Below are 17,149 nucleotides of genomic sequence, written 5' to 3'. Positions count from 1 at the left end.
AATAGGGAGAATACAGCTTCACTAACTCTTTTTTTACCAGTATTCCTCAACCAAATTACAAAGACAAAACTGCCTCCCAAGCTCCCAATCGTCATGAATTCCCAGATAGTTACAGTGTGTTGCTCTTAAGGGACTCAATTAGCATTACAGATGGAAAAAAATCTCCTCAAATGTACTTGAGTATCTTTTACAATCTTCAATATCCTTAAAGTTTCTTACAAAATCAATTCTGCTGCGTTACAGAGTCCTCTAAAATTCATAGGAAGTCAAAACGCTTGTGAAGCTTTTATAGCAGAGTTTTAGCCATCACAAGATTTTAGCACTATGGAAATTTTTTTGTTCAACTGGCCATAGAGACAGGTGTGATTTAATACTATTATGTCAACTGTTATTTCTGCAAAAAAAATATTTTATTTCATACAGTCAAAAACTGTTATGGTTTCTTTCCTGGACCAAATTCTTCCATCTTCCAGTTCGAAATTTTAGTGTAAGGCTGTGTTGTGAAAAACCAGTAGTCTTTACAAACAGAAAAAAAAAACAGAAGTCACCAATTACAAGTCCTCACTAAATCTATCTGAAAGCTTATGATTTTGAAAGGTTTATATTTCAAACTTTTGATAATACACTCCAGCCACAGTAATGCCGCCATCTTTGTCCCTGGTGAAAGTGGTTCTGGTTTGAGAGAGCTGTACTCCATGGAGAATTTTGTATAGAACAATGTCAATCTGTACCCTAAAGCACAAAATTACTGAATGAAGTAATTGGTAGTGACAGGTAACATAAAGTTTGGAATAAACCCTGTACACATGTCAGCGATCAACTGAACATCACATTGGATTCAACTGTTGGAGTCGACTTGGAGACACTTGTCACCTTGTAAAACCAGCAGTAAACCTGTCATACTGAATAACTAAAGACACTTGTTATCTCAGAACCTTTTTTTCTGGCTGGTAATGTAAATGAAATAAATGTTCTTATAACACAACCTGTAGAAGATTTGAGTGTGACATTTCAATGACTACTCGGTCACCTTCTTCAGACACTACATACGTCCATGCTCATACATTGGTCATCTGTCTGATGAAGGTGACCGTGTTGTCATCAAAACATCACACTCTTCTAAAGGTTCTGTTATAAGAACTTTTATTCTAGAAACCTATGTTATCTAGGGTAACTACACTATTCACTCTTGTCATCTCGTATAATTGGAGACACACATCATGTAGTATAAATCAAACAACAAAGGAAAGACTGTCAATAGAATCTTAATACAAAACAAAATATACTATAAAAAATAGGCTTTTTACATATTACAAAATATGCTATCTAAAATAACTTACAAGATACAAATCCAGGACTGGTCAATCTGGAAGCCGCACTCCTCACTGAATGTGGTGCCTTGAATGGTTCGGCTGAGTAGATGTACTGTTTGAGACAAATTACACCATACCAAGAAAAGTAAATCATTTAGCGAACATTATATTTATTCCAAGCTCCTAAATTCTTTCAGATTATTAAAGTAATGGTCACTTACTCCTTCTTACTGAATCTGCTAGAGAATCTCCCTGAGAAGTAAATAATTTGATCCCCAGCAATCTGTTACAGTGAGACCCAGTAAAAAGGTGTATCTTTGTCCACCTTGTGTTCTTACCTAAAGGGTTGTTGCCCTTTACCCTTTTCTGAGCGAGGAAATTATGTTAGGTATGTTTGAACTTTCCTATTCCATGAAAATTTTGTGTTTGAATTTCAGAGATTCTTCAAAGTTTGTATGAAATTTGAATCTATGAGATCAAACTACTTGTGAGAACATAACATATTTTGTCTGTGATTTTGTTGGAGAAATATTAAAAGACATTAGCATACTTCTACTGTAGCAAGTCAATTACATGTTTCCAGACTCATACACAATAATTATGTTTGAACCGTCCTGTCCTGCTGCAGAAATTATGGTTTGCACGTCAAGATCAATCTCGAGGAAAATTTTTGAATTTAAGAAGCTTCCCAAAAGCCAATTATTTGATTTGTTTGATGGCTTTATCACCATGAAAACAACCAAGGTCAGTTTGAGGTGGGGCCTCCTTATAATAGCTGGTGGACACCTCAGTGAACAACATACAGAAGGCACATTACATACCATTCAGAGCAATAAGGTCAAGTGACTTGCTCAAGGACATGGCCATGTCAGCATAGATAGGTGCATTTCTCAGATTCCTGAGGAACACAAACCACCATGGATAAGGAGCCCTGAACAATGCATCACCAATATTATCTGATGTTATGTAGGCCAATGCTCTGACTGAATGAATGATCCCAGCTTTCAAGCCCATGAAATTGCAGAACATTTGTTTAGTTGTTAGTAAGTACAAAACAAGTAACATGGAAATGTGTTACTTTATAAAATATTTGTATATCTACTAGTAAATACACAAACATTCTGAAACCTTATGATATTGGGATAGTATAGCTGATAGAACAGAACAGGTAAGGAAAGGGACATTGAATGGATTAGAGCCTGATACTGCTGACTAAGAGTTCAGGAGAATCAGCATACCAGAATTCTGGGTAAAGATGGCAAGTCTAGCCTCTTCTAAGGTGAAGGTCAATCCAACCTCTTTGTTGCTATGGAGTTTGTTGAGCATGGTGTCGACAATCTGGGTGAGCCCTGTTGTTGGAAGGTCAAGGATGAGAACTGTTCGGTTAAGGAAATCTTCAACATCACGGAATGCTCGAATCTCAGCATGAAAATCCTTCATTGGAACTTTCTGTGTAAAAAATAGTATTATGAAAAATATAAATCTAATGGTAACAGAATATGGAAGGCATATCTTTAAAGCAAGTGGGAGTAATTTAAGTTAAATGAACGAGACAATGTTCAAAATTATAATTGCAAGTGAACATAGGAGTTTTGAACCAAACAGAACAAGGAAATAAGAGTAAATAGAAGACTCGGTTTTCAATAAAAGTGATTTTGATTCAGAAATGAATGGCATTCATTGGTCAAAGAGCATTAACAATTTTCTTCTAAAACTTCACTGAATTGATTTGTTTACATATTGAATGTTTATACAATTGTCCTTCCCTTACAATGTTACAGAGAAACAAGTGACAAATGGTGTCTGGGGAGGTTTGGAGTGGCAAGTAAGAGCCCATCCTAAAATTCTACGGCTGAGAAAAAACTGTGTGTTTTGGATAAGGCATTTGTTATATACCTTCCTCTCTGTCTTTCTACAAGTATACAATTGTTACAGGATGTTAAGGTTGGTATATTAACCTAGGTCACAATAAAGCTATCCATTTGTTTGTAACTGACTTGGTATACTGGGACTGGTATTTCCCTGGAGTAATATCAAACAACACTTGCTTAATAAAGGCATTTAAAAAAAGTGTTTTAGTTAAATTAGGGCCCTACATACATTTTTTCCCCCAAGTGTTTTATTGTAGTGAAATATCAGTTGTTCATTGCTGACATGACATATAGAAAGTTCCCTTTTGCACAATAAATTGGCACTGAACTGGAGTCATTTTCTGCAGTTCTACATTTGATTTTTTCAGAAGGCACTTTGGAACTCTGAAAAATCAAATCAATTACAAACACTAAAACTAAAAATTTGATGAGAGATGGACCATAAACAGGTCAAATACAATACCCTGTAGGTCAGGAAACAAGGATAGTGGTGGGTCATTAATAGGTCAAATACAATACCCTGTAGGTCAGGGTAAAGGATAGTGGTGGGTCATTAATAGGTCAAATACAATACCCTGTAGGTCAGGAAACAAGGATAGTGGTGGGTCATTAACAGGTCAAATACAATACCCTGTAGGTCAGGAAACAAGGATAGTGGTGGGTCATTAATAGGTCAAATACAATACCCTGTAGGTCAGAAAACAAGGATAGTGGTGGGTCATTAATAGGTCAAATACAATGCCCTGTAGGTCAGGAAACAAGGATAGTGGTGGGTCATTAACAGGTCAAATACAATACCCTGTAGGTCAGGAAAAAAGGATAGTGGTGGGTCGTTATTAGGTCAAATACAATACCCTGTAGGTCAGGAAACAAGGATAGTGGTGGGTCATTAACAGGTCAAATACAATACCCTGTAGGTCAGGAAAAAAAGGATAGTGGTGGGTCATTAATAGGTCAAATACAATACCCTGTAGGTCAGGAAACAAGGATAGTGGTGGGTCATTAATAGGTCTAATACTATACCCTGTAGGTCAGGAAACAAGGATAGTGGTAGGTCATTAATAGGTCAAATACAATACTGTGTGTTCACACTGTAAAGAGGAGGGAGATTATTGAGTATATAAAGTAAGATAACTAGAACAACCAGAAAGGCTAGAGATGGAGTATTGTGTAGGTCAAATATGGTACCTTGTGTTAGATCACTCACCTCAAATTTACCAGCCAGCAGAGAGTTTTCTTCATCATCTAAAACAGAAAAAAAACATGTGATGTTTAAAAGTCAGCATAATAAAATTATGATTCCTTCCTTGAGCAACTTTTCTCTGAAGATGCTTACCAGAACACTGAATCACTAGTGTACTCCAATATTCTTTAATCATGCACAAATACCAAAAGCGCCCCATTTCACCACTGTGGACATGTTAGATTGTTTGATTTTGATGCTATGTTACATTTGGCAGGTTTTTCAAGGATTCTCAGAATTTAAAGCAACTTTTTATTACACAGGAAATTTTAGATTTAATTTAAATTAAATTTATTTTTGTAAAAATTGAGACTTTTGGAATTATTGGTTTTAAAATCTGTTGCAAGTAAACAACCTACCAATAAAACATATACACATGTAGTGTATAGATAACTAAGAACTGGAATAAAATCCTTCCCATACATTGAATCTGTTTGTCAATTTCTTTCCTTTTTCAGATTTCCTTATTGAGTTTTCTTTTGAAATCCTCTGAAGTTTTCCCAATTTCAGTAATTGCTTTTTTGTCAAGTTTTTGCTTGGCAACAATATATAATTGCCAAAGATATTCTTACCTAATAGATTTCTAGTAAAAAAGTCTAAACAGAGTTACATGATCACCTCTTAATTCAAGCTGATGGTAATCAAACCTATTACAGTACATTCAAAGACATACACAAGAGAACAAAAACAGCCTCCAAACCCAAAGTGATCCACACACATTATCTCTATTTTTACACACAAGGATAGTACTATTGGTCCTAGTATCAGTAGTTTTAATAGTTTTCCTGCGACCTTTACTTGATATTGAGGTTAATAGGCATGCTGTTCTGTAAACTTAATAGCTGCCCTGAAGTATACAGGTTATCATCGTAGTACAGATCAACTCTGCTTCTCTAACACATCCTCAATGTAACAATAGATTTCTGTCGTAAAAATCAGTGCAACTGGAAATGACATCATTTTACATGTATCAAAAATATAATAGTACTAATATTTCAGCTATTTCAAAATTGTATCACCATACCTTGCACATCCTAACTTTTGAAAAAACGATATCAGTAACTTTGTCTCTATTTACAAGACAAGAAAAACCTAATGCAATAAGTTTATTACAACATAAACAATTGAAAACATGTTCTTTAAAGATGTTGGATTGTCAATAGACCATCAATACAAATACTTTTAAGAAGTTTAAAATCACACGTTTTTCCTCACTTGTACTACATAAACTTTACATTAACCATTAAATGAAAAAGTAACCTTTTTATAGAGAAATTTTCTGTATTTGTCTGTAATGCCCAATAAAAAAGAATCCCAATAGACCCGAATCTCTCACTCATTCTGCAGCTTACACAGCAGACTGTCAGTATGCCAAGTCAATTTCTACAAACTTTCAAGTCTTTTTTTCATACTTCCTGAATACCATGTCTCAGAACACACTTGTTTTTAAAAACAAATTAAAAAATTTAAACATATTTTTATCCATGTTCCTTGAAAGTTGGTCAAGGTCATTTATTTGAACACACATGGTAGTCCTTCATCTTGGTAAGCAACGGCCAATATCAGGAGCCTAGGTTTGTTGGTTATTTAGAAGTCATTTGAAGATTTTAACACAGTTGATCCCTGTGACCTTGAAAGTGGGTGAAGGCCATTCATTTGCAAAAACACTCTGTAGTTCTGATCAGTCATTTGAACAAACTTATTGGCCCTTCATCATGGCATGCTACAGGCCCAATATCAGCACCAGGTACCTTTTGGTTATTGAAAAGAAGTTGTTTGAATGGAAAAGTTGATGCTGGACACTGTAAACATGACACTGCCTTAACTCACTTGCCCTAAGGCAGGTGAGCTAATAAAAGTGATGAATTGATGTCCATAATTATTTCTCAATTGATAACAAATGGTATCTGTGAAGATTATGTCCATCAGAGAACTTGTCTACTAAATAAGGAAACTGAACCCAACTTTGATTAATGACTTGGTATGAAACAGCTGTGCCTGGGATTATCTGGACATACAGTGTCCTGATTGTTATCTAGTGACAGTTTGGACACATCCGATACAGACAAAAATAACCTGTGTCCTCGGTGGATTGTTTGTGGATGAGTGTCACACATAGTTTGATCTCACTGGGCCAATATATAAGAATACCTGTCACATTTTCTAGGTAACAAATGTCATTGACCAGACATAAAAGGTTGATTAACCTCCGTCCTAATACATGGCTATCATCAGTAATCATTAATCTATCAAAAATTTATATTAGCTCCAGTTTATGAAATCTCCACTTTTTATCTTCGGTATGTAACCAGTATTCTTAAAGCGTATTTCATTATGTCTCAACAATAGGCAGCCGTGCATTTATGGATCTGACATATATCAGTCTGATCAGCTATGATTCTGTTTGAGATATGTTTGGTGTGGATAGTGGTATCTTAACATCGGTCTACGATGGTTCTTATCATGAAATAGACATGTTTTGGTATAAAAAGTTTTGACATTGGAAACAACATTTTGGGTTAGAACATCATGGTTCTTGTCGTCATGCAATGAATAAGATTTGGCATGGGAAATATCATTTTGGATTCACTTATGATGATTCATGATGGTTCTTTTGCAGTGTCAGATCTGTAGCTGTTACAACATGTGAAAGCTTAAAAGCTATTTAATGGTAAGAAACATCCAATTTATCAAATAAAAGTGAAAGACAATTCATCAAAACGTATTATACCCTAATTCTTCAAGCAGAAATTCCAGCACCAGAATGTCACTGTGTAGGATGTCAGAGTGATGGACGGATGAACAGACAGACTTATCCAATAAAATCCCCTTATTTTAATTCTTGTGTTATAACTATCACATCTATTCTGCTATTCTACAGAATGTTCAATGTTGTATCAGAAAATGTGTAGTCAAGTATACTGAGGTGCAAAAGTAAGTATACATGTGAAAAATATATTTCTTTTTAAAAGTGAGAGAAAGATCAATATAATTTATAAACATGATATTCCTGACACAAAATCTTATTCTGAAATAAAAACAAACGAAAAACCATCCAAGCATAAAAACGTCTAACCAAATGTTGCTGTTTTTCTAACTTTGCACGTGCATGCTATCAGTGTGTATCGTGTTACCTGCGCTTACATCTGTACTAGGGACGTATCCCGGCAATTTGCCATTGATAATTGACAAATACAGATATGCCACGACTTACAAAGGAATAAAGAGACAGGGCAGTTGGAATGCTCCTAGTCAACGTCAGACAAACTGGCATTGCCTGAACGTTTATCATGACACGACTGACAATTGTTAAATTGTGGAGAAAGTATAGGATTCATGGAACAACAAAAGATCTTCCAGGAAGTGGATGCCCGCGTGAAACATTCGCCAGAGAGGACAGGTACATCTGTCTTTGTCATCTCTGGGATCGTTATTTGACATCAGCGTTGACATCAAGACTTTATTTTCGGAATTGTGTCAGTCCATGGACAATTCGAAGAAGGCTGAAATCTTTTTTGTTAAAAGCTCAGCGGTTCTGTCATAACGTCATCAACAACGTCTTCAGTGGGCTCGTCGACATCAATTTCAACACCAACGGGTCTGGAATCGTGTAGTTTTCACAGACAAATCAAGATTTTGTCTCAGCATGTGCGATGGACACTGTAGATTATGGAGACGTCGGGGAGAACGTTTTCACGATAACTGTGTACAATAGTTCCACCGTTGGGGAGGGGTAAGTGTTATGGTGTGGGGAGGAATCAGACAAAATTACGAAACAGATCTGATCATGATTCCGGGGAATCTTACTGCAGCAAGGCACTGCGCTGAGGTACTGAACCGAGAGGTTTTACTATATTTCAGACATCATGGCCCAAATTTGATGTTAATACATGACAACGCCACCCTGCATACTGCACGGGCAACAAAAAACTTCCTGAGGACCAATAACATTAATGTGTTGCCGTGGCCATCAAAATCCCTGGCTTTAAATCCGACAGAGCACATTCGGGATTTCTTAAACTGCTGTGTACGTCAACACCAAAACCCACCAACAACTTTGGCAGAACTTGAGTAGGCTCTCCATGAGGAATGGCGGATCATTCCTAGGAACACTATCCTACGACATACCAGGTCCATGAGGAGAAGAATCAACGCTATGATTAACGCAAATGGTGGTCACACGCGATATTAAATAGACTTTGTATTGGACGTTTCCATTAATGACCTCTCACCACATTGTCAAGTAATTGACGTCAGTGTACCGAACGTAACTTAACGCTTCATAGAGAATGTTTCACTAACAAGAGGCCCATGGGCCTTAACGGTCATCTGACAAAAAGCAAGCCAAACCTAGAAAGTGGGTTGAGGTCATTCATTTGAACAAACTTGGTAGCCTCTCCTCCAAGCATCTTACAGGCCCAATATCAGCACTCATGGACTTTTGCTTGCTGAGAAGAAGTCGTTTGTATATTTTAACATATTTGACCCCTGTGACCTTGAAAGTGGGTTGAGGTCATTCATTTGAATAAACTTGGAAGCCTTTCCTCCCAGCATGCTACAGACCCAATATCGGCACTCATAGACTTTTGCTTATTGAGATGAAGTCCTTTGTATATTTTAACATATTTGACCCCTGTGACCTTGAAAGTGGGCCAAGGTCATTCATTTGAACAAACTTTGTAGGGCTCCATGCCAGCATACTATGGGCCAAGTATTAGCCCCCTAGGCCTTCTAGTATTTGAGAAGAAGTTATTTAAAGATTTTGACATATTTGACCCCTGTGACCTTGAAAGTTGTTCAAGGTCATTCATTTAAACAAACTTGATAGCCCTTCATCCCAGCATGCCACAGGCACAATATCAGCAATCTGAGCCTTTTGGTTATTGAGAAGAAGTTGTTTAAAGATTTTAACATATTTGACCCCTGTGACCTTTAAAGTGGGTCAAGGTCATTCATTTGAACAAACTTGGTAGTCCTTCATCCCAGCAAGCTACAGGCCTTATTTTAGTTGCCTGGGCCTTTTGATTACTGAGAAGAAGTCCTTTGAAGATTTAAAGACATTTGACCCCTGTGACCTTGAATGAAGGTCAAGGTCATTCATTTGAACAAACTTGGTAGGGTTTCATCAAAGCAAGCTACAGGCTAAATATTAGTTGCCTGGGCCCTCCAGTTATTGAGAAGAAGTCGTTTGAAGATTTTAAGACATTTGACCCCTGTGACCTTGAATGAAGGTCAAGGTCATTCTTTTTAACAAACTTGGTAGGGCTTCATCAAAGCAAGCTACAGGCCAAATATTAGTTGCCTGGGCCTTCCAATTATTGAGAAGAAGTCGTTTGAATGAAAAGTTTACGGCCGTGCGCACGGCGGACGACGACGGACGAAGCATGATGACTATAGGTCATCGGACCCTTCGGGTCAGATGACCTAATAAAATGAAATTTCCAAAGATACATAATATGTCTTAGTTAAATATTTCTGCCTTAGAACGATTTTGTCCTAAACACCAATGTATACTTACTTTTGCACTTCAGTATATAACTTTACATGTAACACCATCAGACTGTAAAACATGGCAGCAATTTGCGAGCCTGTTACCTCAAAGTCACAGACTAATGGATAATGAGGTATCATCAACACTATAGACAAACAAGCTGTGAAGTAGTCTCCATAGGAACATCAGATCTGCTTCATTGATTTCCCAAGTGTCAGATATTGTCTCATACATTGAAAAATCCTTAATTGGTAAAGTATACCAGAAACACCAAATGAACCCACATATAAAGTCTGGACCACTGTGAAATATTACACATGTAAAATTGAAAAAATAGTATATTTGACAACAAGACCGTGCCAACATTTGGCTACTTCAACTTTTGATCCATGACAATGACAATAAGATTAACAAGAGGCCCAAGGGGCCTTAATGGTCACCTGAGGTATATAGGTCAATAATCTGGGGATTTTCAAATGTTGAAAAAATGTAACAACACTTGTGCAGGACTATGTGTAAAACATCTGTACCAAGTTTGAACATGACCCACCCAATGGTTCTTGAGAGGAAGTCCATAATGTCTTAGCCAAACAGAGGCCAGGGTGGCCATCTTGGATTTTGAATCGCCCTAAAAAGTTAAAACACTTGCCAGGACCTTGTGTAGAACATTCATATCATGTTTCCCCTTTTCCTCCCTCCTGGGGCCCCTATTGGGGCCATGCCCTTTTTCTTCGTAAAATTGAAGCGGCTTCCCATGGGGATGCTTTGTGCCAAGTTTGGTCAAAATCCATCCACTGGTTCTTGAGAAGTAGTCATTTAATGAAGGTTTTTACATATGGCCCCTTTTACACCCCTTATGGGCCCCAAATGGGACATTATCACATAATTTCATATGTCCTTCACTAAGGGATGCTTTCTACCAAATTTGGTTGAAATTGGTCAAAGTTGAATTTTTGAACCTTTTGAGCGCCCCCTAGTGGGGCTGTTTTTGACCAGTTTTTTATTTCATTTGCAAACTTTGTAGACATTGCCATAAGGACTCTAAATATCAAATATGAATTTAATCTGACTGTTGGTTCATGAGAAGAAGATTTTTAAAGATTTACCTAATTTTACCCCCTTTTTCCCCCTCCTGCGGCCCCTATGGGGGCCACACCCATATTCTTCGCAAACTTGGAGCGGCTTCCCATGGGGATGCTTTGTGCCAAGTTTGGTCAAAATCCATTCAGTGGTTCTTGAGAAGAAGTAGAATATGTGAAAAGTTAACGACACACGACGCACGACACACGGCGCACGACGCACAACGACAGACAAATCATGATGGCAATAGGTCACCATGAGCCTTCGGCTCAGGCAACCTAAAAACCTGAGGTATTTAAGCATCAACAGAATGAAGACTTGATCTAGATTACTCCAAACAGCACAGTACTAACATTCAGTTGTTGTGACCTTGACATTTGACCTATGACCTTGAAACTTAACATAATTCTGTTAAGTGTACCTGGGCTAAAACACAAACCCTCACTGACAGTAGGAGGTAATTTTATATGTCATGCAACTCACTGCTCAGTTAAATTAAAAGAGCCAAGGTTATTCATTTTAATTAAATTACTTATCTTTTACTATAGCATCCTGCTTCTAAAATATCTTCACTCCCAGCCTTATGGGTATTTAGGTGATGTTTCAAGGTTCTAACAAATTTGATATCTGTGATCTTGAGTGTCCTTCTTGTTTTATTCAATATTCAACATTTTTATCTTGCTTTATATCATCCTAAGCAGGAAAGATAGGCAATGGAAAGATAAATGTTTGAAAAGTCACTTTATTAGAAAAAATCTGACTGAGAAGAAAGCTGATAAAATCACAATTCAAAACAGAATCAACAATTATAATAGAAGGAATACATTGGATTTTAAAGAATCGCTATCATGCATCAATTTATCATACTATAAGAAAATTCTACCCTCATTACTCTGTCAGGAAGACGGATGATAACTGAATTCAATATCTCCACCTCCACTGAGATGACAAAGAACAGTGTTTCAAAAAAATGTCTGCATCAGAGACAAAAATCTAAGTACTTTCTGCCAATAAAACTCTGAGCCTCTTTCACTGGCAGTGAAATCTATTTATCAAAATTAGTAATTATTGGTTACTAAGATGTTTTGACAACAAGAAACTGATCATATATAATTATTTTACATCTATAATGGAAATTTAAATGTGAATTTCTCGTATGCCAAACCACACATCTCTATTCTAAAAGAAAAATCACATCCTTCACATACTTTGCCTTTTCCTGCCAGCAAATAAAAATATCAGAATTCAATGTTATTGATTCACAGTGACGAAGTGTTAACAGGTACAATGCCTTCAAGCTGGATTTCAAAAATCTCACTGTTTCAATGTTTTATTTTCATTTTTTTTCAAATACAGTTGTACAATCAATTTTAAGAATTAACACATGCAGCAAGGAAGAAACCAAAGCCATTAATTTGCTTTAAAACCAAACAGCTCACAATGAAAAAAAAGTTCTATCATACCATATAATCCATCATCATCTCAACAAAGTTACTCTACTGGCAGCACAGTATACTGGTTTTTACACCGTAAATATTATCAGTGTAAGTAAAGGTCAGTAGGACTTAACTTCACATGTTCATTGTTTATCTGTGAGACTGCAGGTGAAGATGACATGCTGCGCCTCAAAATGTTATCGCCATTTATAGAAAATTGGAACTATATTAATCTATGATCTGTAATATAAGGACTTCCAAAACAGACTTGAAAAAATGGAAGTGGGTCATATATTCTTTTGTGACAATGAATCAGCATGACAGTGCTGGATCCATACAGTAATACTGCAATACGAAACAGTGTGCAGAAAGTCTTTACCAATTACAATAACTGCCATGTAGGCATTTGTACAGTCAAGAATTTCTCTTCCTTCACAATATTCTGAACTTAATTAGAAACTGGTAGAATACAAGTAGTTATTAGGGAAGACTGTTAAACAGATTTATATATATACCAAACAATTTCCATTTTTCATTTATTCTGGTACATGAACACACTTCTGTATTAGTTTTTTGTGTATTTTAGCCATCATTGCGTGTTGTAGCCATTATTCTATGTAAACTCCCTTGAATTAATTCTTATTCATAAAAGCAATAAGAACTGAATGATGTCTTTGCCTGGTAAACTTTTTATAAATACTATACATTAGGATGTGCTTGAGAAGTGAATACACTATAACAAAGAAGATGATACTGAAGGTGCGTTACTATGGAACTCGTGTTACCATAGCAACAAAGCATTATACAGAGGAGCAAGCTTCTTGATCAGTTGGTTAGAAAATAAAGTTTAGAAATTGTGTAAATATAGGAAATTCAATGTCTATTTATAAGCCAGATTTCAGCTATTGTGTCGACAGGCAACAGAGGAATTAAGTAAACCAATTTCATTTCAGTAATAATTACCATAACTTTAGTATGCAAATACAGTACCTACACCCATCTTTGTATCCCAACAACAAAAGATTCAAAAGAAAAACAATCCCGCCCTCCCTACGATCCATGAGCCATCACGGCAGGAACGCAGAGTGATCTCCCTTCCTCTTACCTTTATGGCTGCCGACGAGTGCGGAGGTGTCTGAGCTAAGTGCTTTTCTTACTCCTTCTCTTCGTACTGCCATTGTCGTTTGAGTATATTGTTACTCTATTAGTAGTCTATAAACCCATCTCCCAACTTATATTGTGAAATTAAGTATTGTCATTTGTTTATTTTGACCGTATTTCCGGCCGTTTTTTCCTCCACGTATTCGAGTGCGTGACTACTTGTCTCGTTGCTCGGATTTGCGTGAAGTTGGAATTGTTTTCTTGCTGCTTTGTCAGCCGTGTTGTACGGCCGTTTTATTTATGCAGTGCAATCTTGCTGCGTACGATAGGCTTTGTGCTCTCGTTCGTAGTTTTTTGATTGTTCGAGAACTTCGTTTCCGGCCGTGTTTTTACTCCGCGTGTTCGAGTGAGTGACTACTTGTCTCGTCACTCGGATTTTCGTGAAGTTGAAATTGTTTTCTTGCTGCTTTGTCGGCCGTTTTGTACGACCGTTTTCTTTTTTTGCAGTACAATCTTGCTGCGTACGGTAGGTTTTATGATCTCGTTCGTAGTTTTTTGATTGTTAGAAAACTTTTTATCCTTGTTTTCATTGTTACAATTTTTTATTGTTTCGATGCTGGATAAAAGGGCCGGGTTTACGTCGGGGGTCAGCGCATGGATGTTCCTATTTCTATAGATAATGGGAACCCCATGATACCTGTCCCATTTGCCGACATTACAGCCAGACCTCACTATGTGAACTTTGTTTGCACATGGAGTCTGCTGCTTAGGCTCCCATGCCTTTCCAGCTAACTTTCCGCCGGAAGAGGGATTCGTCCTCTTCTTCCGGTAAGGGAAGTAAGCTTTTTAAGACCTCCCTCCTGAAGTTCCACCGAGCTCCGCCCTTCAGCAGGGGGTGGCTCCCCCTGTCCAGGTGCGTCCTGGAGTAGGGGGGGGGCAGCCCGACCCTGACTCGGCGCAGTCAAGGGTCGAATTGGCCGGTAGCTCTCGATAGGCGGCGGTGTTACCGTCGGAAAGGGACTTCCGGTCGAGGTCTCTGATTCCTTCAGGGACCTCGGCACGCCAGGTGGCGTCGTTGGTGGGGGCCGCTTTGACTCCGGAACTGTGCCTTCGGGTATAGGTTCAGGGGCCACAGACTTTTTGTCAGGATTGTCTGTGGCTACGGGGATTAGTGACACTTGAGTTCACTAATCCTGGTGTCAGCGCGGGGTCTGTTTTCCCACCCTCACAGGCTTCTGGCTCTGGGACTTCCGTCCCAATCCAGATTTCCCAGTGCAGGGTTTCCCAGGGGGTTTTCCTCCAAGGGTTTGGGGCTTCAGGCCAGGAGTCCGGTTTCCGGTCTCCCTTTCCCCCGGGCTCAGGGAGTAGGGGTGCCTGCGGGCACTTATTCCTGGGTCGCCCAGGCCAACCTGCGGATGGTTTTGGGTACCAACAGTTACTCAGCAGTTACGGGCTTAGCCTGTACATGTCTGGGTTTCCACCTGGTGGGAGTGGCGGTTCATCCTGGTCCTTTGGACAGGATGTCCAGCCCCAGACTCAGGCAGGCCATCTTGGCCAGTTCTGGGGTCACTCCCGGCCCGCTGGACCGTTCCCATTCCCTCAGGGGTTTGGGTTTTTACCCCATGGGTCTTCACTCGTGGAACCCATAGGGGTTGGTCTCTCCTCTAGGAGATGTTATAGCAGTGCGGAATCCCCCCAATGTTCTGCTACTTCGGGGGCCTTGTTGGCCGGTCCTATAAAGGTTTGCCAGACCTTAAGGACTTCCGCCTCCAGCGCGGACCCGTCGGTCTCCTGTTCCCAGGGGTCGGCTTCGGGTCTCCGACCCAAGCCTACAGCTACAGCTGTTGGTCGCGCTGCGTCCAAATGCCATAAAGAGGAGTTCCCCTCTGCGGAGATGGCTCCTCTGGCGGCCCCTGTTCCTCCCAAGGGGACTTCGGTCTCTATTGAGGAGGAGATGGACATCGAGGGTGCGGGCTCGGCAGAGGAAGACGATGTCATTCATCTTTCTCCTGGGCCAAGAGGGTTCACAAGGGGAAGATGGCCCTGAGACTGCTGAAGCTGAGGCTCAGCATGTGCTTTCTGGGATGCGGGTCCTCCGGGCCAACATCTCCCGGATTCTCAGGGCGGAGGTTTGCCCACCGCCTCAGCATCGTCGGCGCCTGAATCCACCATCCTTCTGGGTTCCCTGGTGGCTCCTCGGGCTTCCGTTCGCTTAGATCGGTCTCTGCCAGAAGGCAATATCATGTCTTCGGTTCTGGCCACGGCCCGGGCTCCGGTTTTAGAGAAGGACTCCTTCTCTACCCGTGCTCTCGGGTTTGTCGGTCTGCAGCTCAGTGTTGGTGAATTGTCGGAGGCTTCAGCTTCCGACTATGCCACACATGATGGGCAGCTGGCCTCTCAACCAGCACAGCTGGAGTTGAGACAGCTGGCTGCCTGGCCCGGCAAATCAGTGGACCAGGTGGTGCTCGATCCCAAAGAGCACCACAGGATGGAGAGAATGTTGCACCTCTCCATCCAAGTTCTGTCATACATAGACTTCCTGACAGTTTGTCTATACAGGGTATCCGATTTGCCTGAGTGTCGGTTATCCGAGACAGAACAGCCGACATACAGGACACGGCAGCCTTGCAGGTTCTCTGCTCGTCAATGCCGTGTTGGCTAGGCAGTTTTCAGTTCTGAAATTCCGCCCAGTCCAGTAACCCTACCTTTTCCGCTTGTTGAATGCCCCCTTCTAGGGCTCTACCCTGTTCAGGGGAGCTCTTCCTTGGGTTCAGAAGGATATGAAGGAGGACTCGGTCGCCTCAGCACTTCTGGTGAAGAGGTTTCAGGCTGAGAAGGCCAGTGCCTCGCAGGGGTCAGTGCCTCCTAAGAAGAAGGCGAAGTCTTCGGCTGCTCAGTTTTCTGCACAGCCCAAGTCCCAACCTCACTTCAACGGCAACAAGGGGAAGGGTAGGAAGGGTAAGAAACCTCCTGGGGGCAAGAAGAAGGGTTCCTGACTATTTCTGCTTCTTGGCCGCGAAAGGCGAAGGGTATGGCCGGGTGGACGGTGGTTCTCCTTTCCCGGGCTCATGTCCTTCTCCTGCAGGCTCAGGCTCCGGGTGGGCAGACGATTCTCTGGTCTGGCAGGGGCTCGATCTGCCCCATCCGGAACTCCCTGTGGGCGGACGTCTCTCTGCTTTCCTTTCCTAGTGGCAGGATATTACAGAGGACGCTTGGGCTTTTGTCGGTGGTCAGGGAGGGTCTAGGTATTCCCCTTCTTCAGGATTCGTCCCTCGCCTCCTGGCCGTTTTTGTTTCTTTCCTCCTCCCGGGGATTCAGAAAGGGCACGGGTGCTCCAGGAGGAAGTAGGGACCATGCTGCCAAGGCAGAGATGCCCTTGGGGCTCACGACAGCTCCTTTGGTGTTCACCAAGTTGCTGCTGGTGTTTCCTTCACTCCTGCAGAATAGACGTCCACATCTATTTCGACGACTCCCTCATGCCTCTTTTGGTGTGGGAATCGTTAGTGAAGGACACTCGTCTGGTCCTGAAACTCTTGCTCAGAGTCGGCTTCATTCCTTCCAGAGAGAAGTCAGAGGTTCCTTCATATTAGGACTTCTTCTTCCTGGGGAACCAT

At 40.3% G+C, this 17,149-nt stretch overlaps 1 protein-coding gene across 1 annotated transcript in view; it reads right to left on the bottom strand.

Moving 5' to 3' along the window:
* The window catches only part of LOC132565081 (solute carrier family 4 member 11-like), a 68,646-nt gene that overhangs the window by 44,123 nt on the left and 7,374 nt on the right, over nt 1-17,149 (bottom strand). Inside the window, exons 4-6 of the mRNA XM_060229687.1 lie at nt 4,392-4,429; nt 2,552-2,762; nt 1,341-1,425 (exon numbers count right to left, since the gene is read on the bottom strand). Of these exons, the coding sequence (XP_060085670.1) occupies nt 1,341-1,425; nt 2,552-2,762; nt 4,392-4,429 (334 nt within the window). The remainder of the gene's footprint in view (nt 1-1,340; nt 1,426-2,551; nt 2,763-4,391; nt 4,430-17,149) is intronic.

Source organism: Ylistrum balloti, unplaced genomic scaffold, assembly GCF_031769215.1.
Source record: "Ylistrum balloti isolate Yb309-2 unplaced genomic scaffold, AGI_CSIRO_Ybal_v1 Utg369690, whole genome shotgun sequence".
NCBI lineage: Eukaryota > Metazoa > Mollusca > Bivalvia > Pectinida > Pectinidae > Ylistrum > Ylistrum balloti.
Note: the sequence above shows the minus strand (reverse complement) of the source record. Positions and strands in the feature narration are given on the sequence as shown.